General features: G+C 38.9%; 1 protein-coding gene across 18 annotated transcripts in view; it reads right to left on the bottom strand.

Moving 5' to 3' along the window:
* Positions 1-7,264: 7,264 nt before the first annotated feature.
* LOC122550870 (inositol polyphosphate-4-phosphatase type I A) overlaps positions 7,265-14,508 on the bottom strand; it is a 208,463-nt gene continuing 201,219 nt past the window's right edge. For 13 of the 18 annotated variants that reach the window (XM_043692246.2, XM_087988345.1, XM_043692245.2 and 10 more), the window contains one exon: positions 9,878-11,569. In XM_043692246.2, coding sequence (XP_043548181.1) covers positions 11,389-11,569 — 181 coding nt within the window. In that variant the 3' untranslated portion in view covers positions 9,878-11,388. The other 5 variants (XM_043692251.2, XM_043692257.2, XM_043692255.2 and 2 more) reach the window with 2 other exon arrangements.

Here is a 14,508-nt window from a genome sequence, read left to right as displayed (position 1 = left end):
AATTCTTCCTACTAAAGTGCACGACCTCACACTTGTCATCTGCCACGTCTTTGCCCACTCTCCTAACCTATACAAATCCTTCTGCAACCTTCCTGCCTCCTCAATACTACCTGTCCCTCCACCAATCTTTATATCATCTGCAAAATAGCCAGAATGTCCTCCGTTCTTTCATCATTAATGTATAAACTGAAAAGTTGTGGTCCCAACGTTGAGCCTTGCGTAACACCATGTGTCACCTGCTGCCATTCTAAAGAGGACCCTCTAATCCCGACTCACTTCTTTCTGCCAGATAGTCGAGCTTCTATCCATGCTAGCACCTTGCTCTAACACCATGGACCCTTATCTTACTCAGTAGCCTCCTGTGCAGCACCTTGGTCAAAGGCCTTCTTGAAGTCCAGTTAGAAATCATCCATTGGCTCTCCTTGGTCTCACCTGCGCGTTACTTCCTCAAAGAATTCTAGCTGCTTTGTCAGGCATGACCTCCCCCCTTGATGAAACCATGCTGACTTTGCCTTATTTTACCATACACTTCCAAGCATTCAGAAATCTCATCCTTCACAATGGATTCCAGGATCTTATCCATGGCCAAGGTTAGGCTAATCGATCTGTAATTTTCGGTTTTTTGCCTTACTCCCTTTTTTAACGGGGTGTCACATTAGCAATTTTTCAGTCCTCTGGGACCCTCTCTGATTCTAGTGATTCCTGAAAGCCAGGCCTTCTGACTGGGAGTTAGGAGCACTAACAGTGGCCTTCTGTCGATATTTTACATTAAATTGAATTGCTTGAAGCAAATCGTATGGATCCTCAGGATACATGAGCTATTGTCAATCAAAAAGTAAAAAAAAGGGAAATCTGGAGAATTTCAAAGTTATTGTTATGGGATGATGTCTTGTTTGAAAGCAATTTATGATATTTTTCAAATTCAGTTTTTCTTTAATAATTTTGCTTGCACGGGATCAGCTGATTCTACTCCCAACTCCTGGGAGAAAGACAGATTTAAGACAGATATCAGGGGTAGTTTCTTTACTCAGTGGAGTAGGGGCGTGGAACGACCTACCTGCAACAGTAGTAGACTCGCCGATGTTAAGGGCTTTTAAATGGGCATTGGACATACATATGGATAACAATGAAAAGGCATAGGTTAGATGGGCATCAGATTAATTTCACAGCACCTGATATTAATTGAAGTTAAATTCTAAGGTTAATTACATAAGCAGCCTCTTGTGAATATCTTCAGCAACTGATCCACAGAGGTAATCAAATTACAAAATAATTTTATGGTCAATCAAGTCACAGGCTTCACTCTGGGATTTGACTTATCCAATAATACCATTAGCTGGGATCATATCCAGTAATTCAGCCAATACCTTCACTGAAAGGTTCATGGATTCTCTGAAAATTTTGTGGACAAATATTTGAGCTGTACAATTTGTTCGCATCCAGTGCTGTGAAAGATTGACTGGTCGGTAATGAAAAGCATTGAGTGGTTAATGTTACTGATTATACATAGGATTTAGGAATATAAAATTTAGGAACATTGTTCCATTGAGTCTGTTTATTCATTCAATGTCATGGCTAATCTGGTTGAGGTTTTGATTCCATGTACCCACCCAGATGCCTTTTAAACTCTGGAATTGTAACAGTATCCACCACTTCCTCTGGTAGCTCATTCCAGATACGCACTGTCCGCTGCGTGAAAAATTTGCCCCTTGGGTCCCTTTTAAATCTTTTCCCTCTCACCTTAAATCTATGCAGTTTGGTTCTGGTCTCCCCCACTCTGGGGAAAAGACCCCTCCTATTTACCCTATCCATGCCCCTCATGATTTTCTAAACTTCTATAAAGTCACCCTTCAGCCTCCGATGCTCTAGAGAAAATAGCCCCAGTCGATTCGGTTTTTCCCTATAGCTCAAACCCTCCAACATCCTTGTAAATCTTTTCTGAACCCTCTCAAGTTTCACAGCATTTTTGCTATAGCTGCGAGACCAGACTTGCACAGAGTATTCCAAAAGTGACCTAACCAATGTCCTGTATAGCCACAGCATGGCGTCCCAACTTCTATATTCAATGCTCTGGCCAATAAAGGCAAACATACCAAATGCCTTCTTCACAATCCTATCTATGGGCGGCACAGTGGGTAGCACTGCTGCCTCACAGCGCCAGAGATCCGGGTTCAATTCCCACCTCAGGTGACTGTGTGTGTGGAGCTTGCACATTCTCCCCGTGTCTGTGGGTTTCCTCCCACAATCCAAAAATGTGCAGGTTAGGTGAATTAGCTACACTAAATTGACCGTAGTGTTAGGGGAATGGGTCTGGGTGGGTTGCGCTTAGGTGGGTCGTGCTTAGGCAGGTTGGTGTGGACTTGTTGGGCCGAAAGGCCCATTTCCACACTGTAGGGAATCTAAAAAAAGACTAATGTGCTTACCTGCAACTCCACTTTCAAGGAACTATGAAGCTGCACTCCAAAGTTTGTTTATTCAGCAACACTACCCAGGACCCTACCATTAAATGTATAAGTCATGCCTTGATTTGCCTTTCCAAAATGCAGCAGCTCACGTTTATCTAAATTAAACTGTATCTGCCACACCTCAGCCCATTGACCCAAATGATCAAGGTCCCATTTTATTCTGAGGTTCTATCAATGCAAGCCATTTGCAAAATAGCTTTGAAATGAGCATTTGGAGCATTAACAAAGGAATTTGTTTAACGTGATTAGAAAAAGGCAGAGAAACTGGGTAGGACTGAGGGGAATCTAACTTTTAAGGGTTGTACAGAGAAGACTTCATGGAAAAGTAGGGAAAAGAGAAAATAATATCAATGTTGGATGATCTGAAAACAGAAGGAAGTTACTGGCAATTTAAAAGAATGATATAGGATGGAGACATACATAAGGACTATTTACAAACCAAGAACCTGACTTTGGAAGGACACATAAGATGATCATCACAAACTGCAATGGCTTTATCTGAGTGAAAACAGAGGATGGTGAAATGCTCAGTTGCAGACCTACCAATGTATTTCATCCTGGTTTTGTGTGCCTACTTCGACTCATCTGCTGACTTTGTTATTGGTTGAATTAATTAATGCTATTGGCATTTCTAATGCAGAGAGCGCTGCCATTTTGGTAATATGTTACACATTTTTACGAGACCGCTTAGAAATAGTAAATAAGAAAATTTTTAAAAATTAAGGGACACAATAACATTTACTTCTCCTCCAGATATCTTACCACCTCACAAAAAGATTTCAAATATTTGAACACCTACAAATGAGTACTACACCACATTAACAACAATATACTATTTATTCACTACTTACACATCAAAAAACAACTAGCTAACATAACAGCAAGCAAACATTATAATTCAATGATTCACAAGACATGATGGAATTTTTACCAAAATTAATTTCTTCTTGCAAGGTGAGCATCATTGGCAAGGGCAGTGTTTTTTTATGTATTCCAAATGGCCCTCAAGACGATGGTGGTGCTTTCTTGAAATGCTGCTGTCCCTCTTGTTTAGGTGCACTCACAGTGCCGTTAAGAAGAAAGCTCCACGATTTTGACCCAGTGAAATTGAATGAACAGCAATATAATTCCAAGTCAGGATGGTGAGTTACTTGGAGGGTGCTGTTTCCATTATTCTGGGTCTTTTATTCCCAAGTATATGGGCATGGAAGTTGCTATTGAAAGGATCTCAATGAGTTGCTGCATTGCCTGTTGTTGGATTTGATTAATGCCTAACACTAGTATGGCATAAATGTCATTTGCCACTTTTTAGCCTAAGACTGAATAGTGCCTTGGTTTTACTGCATATGGGCGAATACTGCTTTATACAATGCCCAAAATTACAAACATCATTAAGAGTTATAATGGGCAGGACATTGCTGATATTTCAGAGGGGAATCAGGTTTTAGTGTAGTTTCATCATCCATTTGTATTCGTCGTGAAATGTAATTCACTTTAAAATTGAACATAGAGCCATAGAGATGTATAGCACGGAAACAGACCCTTTGGTCCAACTCGTCCATGCCGACCAGATATCCCACCTCGATCTAGTCCCACCTTTAGCATCTGGCCCATATCCCTCCAAACCCTTCCTATTCATATATCCATCCAGATGCCTTTTAAATGTTGCAATTGTACCAGCCTTCTCCACTTCCTCTGGCAGCTCATTCCATACACGCACCAAGCTCTGCGTGAAAAAGTTGCCCCTCACGTCCCTTTTTTATCTTTCCCCTGTCACCCTAAACCTATGCCCTCTAGTTCTGAACTCACCCACTCCAGCGAAAAGACCTTATCTATTTACCCTATCCATGCCCTTCATGATTTTATAAGCGTCTTTAAAGATCACCGCTCAGCCTCTGATGCTCCACGGAAAACAGTCCCAGGCCTATTCAACCTCTGCGTATCGCTCAAATCCTCCAACCCTGGTGACATCCTTGAAAGGGTTCAGAAAATATTTCCAAGTTTCACAACATCCTTCTAAATAGGAAAGAGACAAGAATTGCACGCAATTTTCCAAAAGTGGCCTAACCAATGGCCTGTACAGCCACAATATGACCTCCCAACTCCTGTACTCCATACTCTGACCAATAAAGGAAAGCATATCAAACCCCTTCTTCACTGCGACTCCACTTTCAAGGAGCTATGAACCTGCACTCCAAGGTCTCTTTGTTCAGCAACACTCCCTAGGACCTTACCATTAAGTGTCTACGTCCTGCTAAGACTTGCTTTCCCAAAATGCAGACACCTCACATTTATCTAAATTAAACTCCATCGGTCACTCAGTCCATTGGCCCATCTGATGAAGATTCCATTGTAATCTGAGGTAACCTTCTTCAAAGTCCACTACACCTCCAATTTTGGTGTCACGACAAACTTACTAACTATACTTATTATATAAATGATTTGGACGTGAGCATAAATGACAAAATGTAGCAGACCCAGCACTGATTCTTGTGGCACTCCACTGGTCACAGGCCTCCATTCTGAAAAACGACTCTCCATCACCCTCTGTCTTCTACCTTGGAGCCAGTTCTTTATCCAAATGGCTAGTCCTCCCTTTACTCCATGAGATCTAATCTTGCTAACCACTGTCCCATGGGGAACCTCATCGAAAGCCTTACTGAAGTCCATATAGATCACGTCCACCACTCTGCCCTCATCAATCCTTTGTTATTTATTCAAAAAACTCAATCAAATTTATGAGACATGGTTTCCTACACACAAAGCCATGTTGACTATCCCTAATCAAATCATTGCCTTTCCAAGTACACGCACATCCTGTCCCTCAGGATTCCCTCCAACCATTTTCCCACTACCGACATCAGGCTCATCAGTCTATTGTTCACTGGCTGGGCCTTCACGTTTCCTAAATAGTGGCACCATGTCAGCCAACCTAGTATCTTCCAGCACCGCACCTGTGACTATCAATGATACAAATATCGTAGGAAGGGCTCCAGCAATCACTTCCCTAGTTTCCCACAGAATTCTTGGGTATACCTGATCAGCTCCTGGGGACTTATCCACTTTTATGCGCTTCAAGACATCCAGCATTTCCTCCTCTGTAATATGGACATTTTTCACTCAAATTACTTTAGAAATATATTGAGGAGAAAGTGAGGTCTGCAGATGCTGGAGATCAGAGCTGAAAATGTGTTGCTGGAAAAGCGCAGATCAGGCAGCATCCAGGGAATAGGAGAATCGACGTTTCGGGCATAAGCCCTTCTCAACTTCACATATGCTGTTTAAAACATAATTTATACACTTAACTGATCCACTGGATACTTTCATTCCTGGTATGTTCTTTTGTGTCACCTGTCTCATTCTTCAAATTTATTTCGTAAATTCTTATCACGTACTTATTGCTTACAGTAATCAATTATTTATATTTATAGGGCTCAAATTTCTTTAAGGTTTAACAATAAATCATGGCCATTCCCGAATATAAAAATTGTCAGTGTCCTTCAGTGAGGAGCTGTAGTGATGGCGAAGATAGTGAAAAAATTATATCTGGGTTAGATTTGCTACCCGAAGTCCCTCAGGTTTGGCCATTCATTGAAACCACGTCACATCTGTATCCTAACTCCATCCATTCACTTTAGCTCCTTATCCCATAACACTGAAAAGAATTAAGTTACACCAAACAAAACTGAAAGCTTTCAGTATAAATTGTAAGGTAATAGTGGATTATTTACTTAAGGTAATAAATTCTGTAAAAATAGCATTAATTGTCTTAAAATCAGAGATGAATTTTAGATGAACAGACAGGACTAGTTATCTGTATGCACTCTTGCGCCATAGCTTTAAAGTCTAAGGATTTATTCTGGGCTCACTAATAGCCTTAAGTTAACTTAGGAGGCTGAATAGATGCAATGTATGCATTAGTGTACGTTAGTGAGGACAGGGTTCAACCCGGCAGTGACAATTGTCTTTCCTGCTCTGGTATCAATATCATGGCTCACATTAGAAAATGGCTGTTTTTCTCAGTCAGCTTCCCACAGGAAATCAAACCTTGTGGGCTAGAGAATGTCAAAAATGGATAAAGTGCCCCCCTAGCAATGAAGGTTACGATTGATGACAATGAAAACATTGGAGCAAACAGGCCCAAGGCAGGGGTGGCGAGAGAGAGGGAGAGCGAGCGAGAGAGAGAGAAGGCAGGCCCAAGGCAGGAAGGGTGGAGATGAGGTGGTGGGGGGGGGGGGGGGGGGGGAAGGGAAAATGGGGGTGAGGGGAGCAGGCAGGCCCAAGGCAGAGGTGGGGGTGAGGTCGAGCCTTGTGCTGAATGCAAACGTAGAATGGCCAGGTGCCTATGGACTACGATGTTTAACTATTAACAGTGTTTCTTTGTTTTTCTATGTTTTACTAAGAAAGACTGAAAAGTTTAACTTCTTAACTTGCTTTATTTTCCTGCTGTGTGTCTCGGTACATTTGTTCCTAAGATGGTGTCGTATGTAGCAGCTTGTGAACTCTTCACTGTACTCCTGTAAATCAGTACATGTGACAAAGTTAATTCAATGAAATCATTTATATGCAGAGAAATAATAAGTCAATTACTCAAAGTGATTTAATGTTCAGATTACCTGTGGTATCATTCTAGTCAAGTAGAATCGTGCCAAAGCAATGCATCATTGATTATGTGCAATAATACCTAACCTCAATACTCAAACACAGCCGAATACAAGATCAGAATAGAATAGCTCATCTAAAAATACGTGCAACTTATTGTATTAGATACCAATGACTTAGCACAACTGAACACAAGCAACATGGCAGTTTCCTTTTAATATTTCATACCGCTTGGAGAAGCACATTATACAGCTTACATGAATTTAATGCGATCAGAGGAAACAAAAATAATTCCACTGGTAAATGCTTTAAACAATTTGAATACTGCAAACATAAATAAATAAAATTTGCAAAAAAGATTACATGAAACATGAACAGTTTTGGACGGAATGGTTGTTCATATACATTATTTACATGAAAAAGCGGACTTAAATCATAAGCGCATCCCCAAGTTAACATGGCTATGATAAGCATTACTCATTAATTTACAGAACTGGCAAACGTTACCAGTATGTTACAACATAATAAACTGTGTACAAGTACCACTTAGTTTTCATCTATTACAATATTCTCAACGAAGACCTTTTCAGCTTTCCAAACAGACCGTTTTCTACTTAAGAGAAACTTTTGATGGATGCTTTTGAATTGAAAGAAGGTTGCTGTGTTATACAAATGGCCCTAAATGTAAAAACATTTACGCCAGCTAAATTGAAAGTGAGCAAATTTATCCTGCAGAGCTATTTACAAATCTATTCTGACTGATTGGTCTTCTGGTGACATTAGTGGCATATTTTCTTTATCGTATGGTACATGGAGAGAATCTTTATATGAAATGCAATACTTTTGGAGCAACGGTAAAAGAAAAAACAATTAAGATACAATTCTGCATAATTTGCTCTGAATAAAATTATTTTATGTCAACTTGCTTTTGCATCATGTAAAACAGCAACAAATATGTTCGACAAAGATTAAAAATTCTGTAAACCTTGTAAATACATTGAGTGCCATTCCCTTAAAAATCAACAGTGCAATGAAAACATTTTATTCACTCTATTAGGGTGTTTATATACAAGGACCCCAGGTTATTTTTGAGAGCAGATGTAAATGCAAGCATGTGCCTTGAAATGTAGAAACTCATAGGGCATTAACTTCCATATTTGTCTAATACATACACAGAAGCAAGTGGAATGTGTATGACTGTTGAGAGTCTGGCAGATATGTAATGCAGTTTAGATGCCACAGACCACAGTGTAACTTTTCAAAACACACAAATTATATAACTCTTCAATGACCCTCAGTGAAAATGACCCTCAGTGCCCTTAGAAAATTCCACATCTCAGCTGTATTGTCGGGCACTTTAAGGATACAAGAAGTGTTCTGCAGCAACCATTTGTTTTAAAACTAATCAAGTTGCATGGAAATACAAATGATCTGATCCAACTCCTATGTTTAAACAATAGTTACTTTAATATACATCCCTTCCTTGATAACCAAGGTAAAATTAGAGCTGAGCTCAGTCAAAAAAGATTACAATATTGTTATGAAGCCAGAAAAAGTAGCCTTTTCTCCAAGGACATAAATAAAATAGGACAAGAGATATGGGATTTATTATTAAACCATAAGGATGGTCTTATGAATATGGCTAAGAAATAATTAGAGTTGCGAGTATAAAGGGAACCAGTTTCAGAAACTAGAATGGATGCAAAACATTGAATGCAAATTTGAACGTTTCTAATGTGGGAAAAGCTGCGATAAGCATGGAGACAAGCTTTAATGAATTGCATGGCCTTTTCTTTCCTCAATGTTCAAAGGCATTCAAATTTTTGAAACTTCAGCGTGAATCTTGAGAAAGAAGTGACATCTCCTTTTCTCTTTCTGGAATTGTAATGTTGTTTCGTGTGTAAACTCAATGCCCTTTGGACAAACTCAGATCTAACAGAAACTAAAAAGTGCACATTTTTGACAAGACCATGACTGAGCTGTGTTTTTACTGCTATGATTAGGAAAGTAGATATGTTAGCAGATATTCTGTAAAACAGGAGCTATTGTCATCGGTTCGGGCAACCTAACTGCAAATGCAATGCACAATGTTTTGGTTTAATCTGTATTGGTGACTGAATTGGAAAGCTCAAGCAAATAGTTCTCTTATTCTCAAAAGTAGTGAAAAAACACATCTTCAAGTTCCATATGACCTGCTCTCTGTAAAACACATAACTAAGACTCTTACCTAGTAAGCCACCTGAAGCGTACACAGATTTGGAACTGATTACCCTCAGCTTTTCAACAATAGTCAATGTCCAGCCATTGTGTACTGCTTTCACTGAGGGACATTCCCTTCCTGTGTGCCTCAATTTTTTTTTTTAAAAAAACAAAAATTCTTTTCAAATGGCAGTCCCACAATCTACTCTATCATGTACTATATTACATATTGACAAACTAACCAAAACAGCATGCTCTACATATACAGAGGAAAAAGACCAAATTGGGGGATGGTGGAACATTTACATCTCAAGAAACATTTAACCGTTCAACAGCTACTCTTTTTGGTGGACAGCTATCTTTACTATGTATGTTTCACTGTTAAAAACCCCACAACTATTACTAGAAATGAGTAGTCATTCATAGCAGTCACATTTGGTTAAGGTCTTTTTCCTATTTTAAGTGTCGACTTTTCCAAACGTTCCTTCTGGTGGTCTGTAATGTTTTGGAAAAGCCTTCAATTGTAGAATATTAAATGCGTACTTGCGACATCCAACATTCTTCATCGTGTTTTCTCGGCGACATCCCTCGCTGGGGAAGAAACAAGTACAGAGAATGATAGAAGCAAAGAAAAAAAATGACACAAAGTAAAGACTTAAGACAATGATAAGATGTGTATTTTGTTAATAAGAGGAGCAACAGAATGGTAAGCGGTGATTATGCAATACGTGCTTCACAGACAATTATTAAATTGCCAGATTTGTATGTATACGTTTTTTAAAAAAGAGGAGTTTTAAGTTAAATTTGAATCTTACTATAACACACCCAAAATAACTTTTATTTAGACTCCTTTTCAGATTTAACCATTGTTGTAACTTGACATCAAGTACTTATGTTCACGTTACAAGTTACAAATTGCAATTGGCGATTATAAACACTACCAGTTTACTAATTTGTGAACCTGACTTGAAAACTGGCAGCTCAATGCTAAGGTTTTTTTTAATATAGTCAGGGCTACCAGAAAAGAGGAATTATCTTCCAAATCAACTCCTCCACGCATTAAATTCAACTGCATTTAATGCTGAATGGGTAAATGCACTGAACAATGCGGCTGTAGGGATGATTTTCACTATGTGCTGTGCTAAGTAGTAACCAGAGCACAGAAAGCTACCTAAGCATCCATGAAACATAACTTTCAGAAGATTAAAAAAGGGAAGAATATCGCATTTCTTAAAATAAAACTAAAGTGCAAGTCTCTGCGTAGGGCATTTGATAATTTACCATACAGCATGAGGCAGTCAATAGGCTCAGAAGCTGGATCTTTGGAAAGCTATCCATTTAGTCCCATTTCTTTGCGCTTTCTCTGTGACACTGCACAAGATCTAAGCCAAGCTTAAAGTGTTATTGAATTATCCACTAACAGAGGCTAAATGGGTGTGCTATAAGGCAGAAGCAGAATGCAGTACAACAGATCTTTTGTATTTACATAAGCAAATTAGTTATGCTTGCTCAGATGTCTGGGCAGATTTTTTTTAAAATGGCAAAGCATTTATGTAAGCAAGTCATGAAGCAAGTTATCCCAAAACTGGCCAACATACACATTTTAGAGGGTTATTATATTTCAAAATAATTTTAAATACAATTTTATTCTGTTAAATACAGATAAGCAGTTTTGAAGAGGTTTTACCACTTCTGCAGTTTCATCCAAGGAAGTGCCGTGGTTTCAGAACCCAACACAAAAAGAACATTACAATAGAACAGTCACACAACAAACAGAAAAGTTATGACTGCACTAGAATGTATAAAAAGGGCTTAAATAAAGTTGAAAATACAGTATATGCACTGTCCTTTTACTTTAGATATATTTCAAGAAACTGAGGTACTGGTCATGTTTCTATTACAAGAGTGTTCATGTATATAGTTGATATAATCTTTAATACATCCTCTATTGTAAGCCTTGATAAAATATATACAAAGTACAGTGTAAAGTTCAACATTGGTAAGGCATATTTTACGGTGGACAATTCTATTGCACATCCTTCCATTCAGTGGCTTTTCAGAAACAATTAGCTAATCTTGTCTAAAAAAAACTTTATTTTTAAAATATAAAAATGGCTTCTCTTCATTGGCATCGAAATCTGGCCAGCAGATAAGCCAGGCTCAGAAAGACGCATACAATCATTAAATTGGGGCTAAGAGCAAGTAAAGGGATGGAATAGAGGAGACTGGGGTCAAGCCTGCAATCACGGATAGGCACCAGGCCACTCAAGTTCTTCTGTGTGACTACCTCCCGCGTTCCAATGCTGTGAAAAGGGAAAATGTAGGAAATGGCAGAGGAGGAAGAGGGTTGGGAGGGTGTAAGAAAGCAAAACAAACATGCAGCAAACAGCATAAAAAGAATAGGTGAGAATATTTCAAACAGAAGGGAAGAGGAAAAGGAGAGAAGGGGCAAGTTTTTTTTAAAACAAATACAGAAATACAAATTATCAGGTAATTAGGAAATAAAGCACCAAAACCAGCAAATTAACAGAAGAGTGACCAAAGTAACACATTAGAAAGGGAAAGAGTGAAAAAGGAGAAAAAAAAGAGAAAAGTTGAAAATTCAGAAAGAATGACAATGGTTTCTCATGTTCAGTCTGTATGTATCAAGTACATGCTGCACTCTCATGCCTGGTCATGCTTCAAACTGCACAAGCAAACTGAACGTGAATAACCATCCTTGTATTTAGCCCTTTCTCACCTTCAAAGGGAAATATTATACAAAGTAGCCACAGAAATAAAGCTGTCATATAGTTCATCTAGAAATTTCTCTGCAGTCCCAATAACATAGTTGTGCAATAAGGATAAGAGGCGGTAATATTCTTGCATAATAATAAACTTCCTCTTTTAGAGTGGTGTTAAACTCTCTTTGTGAATGTGGAAATATTCCATATTTATGATACCAATATCACAAATATAGGAAAGTTGAAGAGGCTGGAAATTAAGTGCAATTCTTAGCTTCATATAATCTTTAGAATGTTTCTTTAAACAATTTAGTTATCTGTGAGAATAAAGGGCAATCATTTATTTGGAGAAATTTAGAACACCAACTAAAAGCACTGCCGACATACTTAGGTGAGACAGGATTAAATAACAGGTAAACAGAGAAAGGATAAGAAAACTACAAGGAACTTTGAGACAAGGCTTTGACACAAGGCACACAATAAAACTAACTTTGAAACATCAGTGACTGCAAACAGGATTCGACCACAGTTAGTGTTGGGCCATTTACTGTGTTCTTATCCTTTCTTTGAAATGTACCGCAAATGTAGAACATATTGTTAATTAGTGCTGAAATGTTTTCAATATTTGAGTGTTATTTAAAGTATTTCATGTTAACAACATTTGTAAAACATGTAAAACAAAACCGATGACTGCTGCATAAATGACGAAAGAAATGAAAAGCTCAGACAATTCTTTACTTTTAGTCACGTTCATGTAGCTTTTATAAAAAAGTAACAAGCAACTTCACTGCTGTTGTGAACTGAGCAAATGGAATGAGAGCAAACTGCAGAAGAGTTTCTTTTGTTTCAGCTGCACCGGGTAAACTAAAATTACATCCAGGCTGAGCATTTCAGCTTATCAAGATAGTTCCCTGTTTTCAAACTTCTAAAGCTTCTAACTAATTTTAAATGTAATTCAATTTAAATAGAAAATACTGATGAAAAATTTAGTTTTAAATATTACATTTTCTGCTTTCAACAATAATTTAATATCATCTGATTTTGGGAAAAAAAAGACAGAAACCTAGACTGAAGTTTCTCTGCATGGGTCACACGAAACCTGCTGAGTTTCTCAAGCAATTTGTTTTCGTACTAGAAAATACAAGTTTGGCAGTGCTCTAGTTAGCTACTTTTATGCAAGTACTGAAGCAAATGAGCTGAAGGCAAAGCCTGAAACATTTGGGGGCGGCACGGTGGCTCAGTAGTTAGCACTGCTGCCTCACAGCACCAACGTCCCAGCTTCAATTCCAGCCTTGGGTGACTGCGCGGAGTTTGTACATTCTCCCAGTGTCTGCATGGGTTTCCCCTGGGTGCTCCGGTTTCCTCCCACAGTCCAAAGATGTGCAGGTCAGGTAAATGGCCAAGTGAAATTGCCCGTAGTGTTAGGTGCATTAGTCAGAGGGAAATGGGACAGGGTGGGTACTCTTCAGCGGGTCAGTGTGGACTTGTTGGGCTGAAGAGCCTGTTTCCACACTGTAGGGAATCTAATCTAATCATGACAGCAAGGAGTAGACCAATCGACCCCTCAAGCCTCTTTTGGCATTCTGAGAGATCACAATTGTTCATTGAACTCAACATCCTAATCCCATTCTCCTCCCACCTTCCTCACCCCACCCGCCACTCCCTTGATCCCTTTAGGCACAAGACTATATCCACTTCCTTCTTGAAAACAGACAATATTTTGGCCTCAACCACCTTCTGTGGCAGTGAATTCATATGCTCACTACTCTAGGTGAAGAAATTTCTCCTCATCTCAGCCCTAAAAGGCTTACCCTTTATTGTTAAATTTATGACCCCTAGTTCTGGACTCCCCTACCATCAAGAATATTCTTCCAGCATTTAACCTGTCTAGTCCTGAGAATTTTATAGGTCTCAATGAGATACCCCTGATTTTGTTAAACTCCAGCAAATACAACCTTAACTAACTCAACCTTCCCTCATTCATCAGTCCTGCTACCCCAGGAATCAATTTAGTCAACTTTTGCTGCATTCCTTCTATGGCGAGAACATCCTGCATCATAAGGAAACCAAACTTGCACAAAATATTCCAGGTGCAGCTTCAACAATGTTGTGTGTAATTGCAACAAGACAGCCTTGCTCCTGTACTCAAAACTTCTCACTAATGCCTTCTTTACTGCCTGCTGCACCTGCATGCTTACTTTCAAATGACTGGTTCAAGAGGCTACCCAGGTCATTGAACATTGTAGATTGAGACAGGGCAGTCATTCAAATAATAATCTGCCTTTCTATTTTTAGCAAATAAAGTGGATAAGCTCACATTTATCCACATTATTACTATATCTGCGATGTATTTGTCTACTCACTCAGCCTGTCCAAATCACACTGCAATACCTCTGCGTCCTCCATACAACTTACCCTTCAACCCAGCTTTGAGTCATCTGCAAATTTTGAGATATTAAATTTAGCTCCCTCACCTAAATCACTGTATCCCCAGTCACTGTTCCAGCTCCGAAACCTGG

This window comes from Chiloscyllium plagiosum, unplaced genomic scaffold (assembly GCF_037043375.1).
Source record: "Chiloscyllium plagiosum isolate Xiang-an unplaced genomic scaffold, Cpla_swu_hap1 HiC_scaffold_6, whole genome shotgun sequence".
NCBI classification, from domain to species: Eukaryota; Metazoa; Chordata; class Chondrichthyes; order Orectolobiformes; family Hemiscylliidae; genus Chiloscyllium; species Chiloscyllium plagiosum.
The sequence above is the reverse complement of the archived record's forward strand: the minus strand, read 5'-3'. Positions and strand labels throughout refer to the sequence as shown.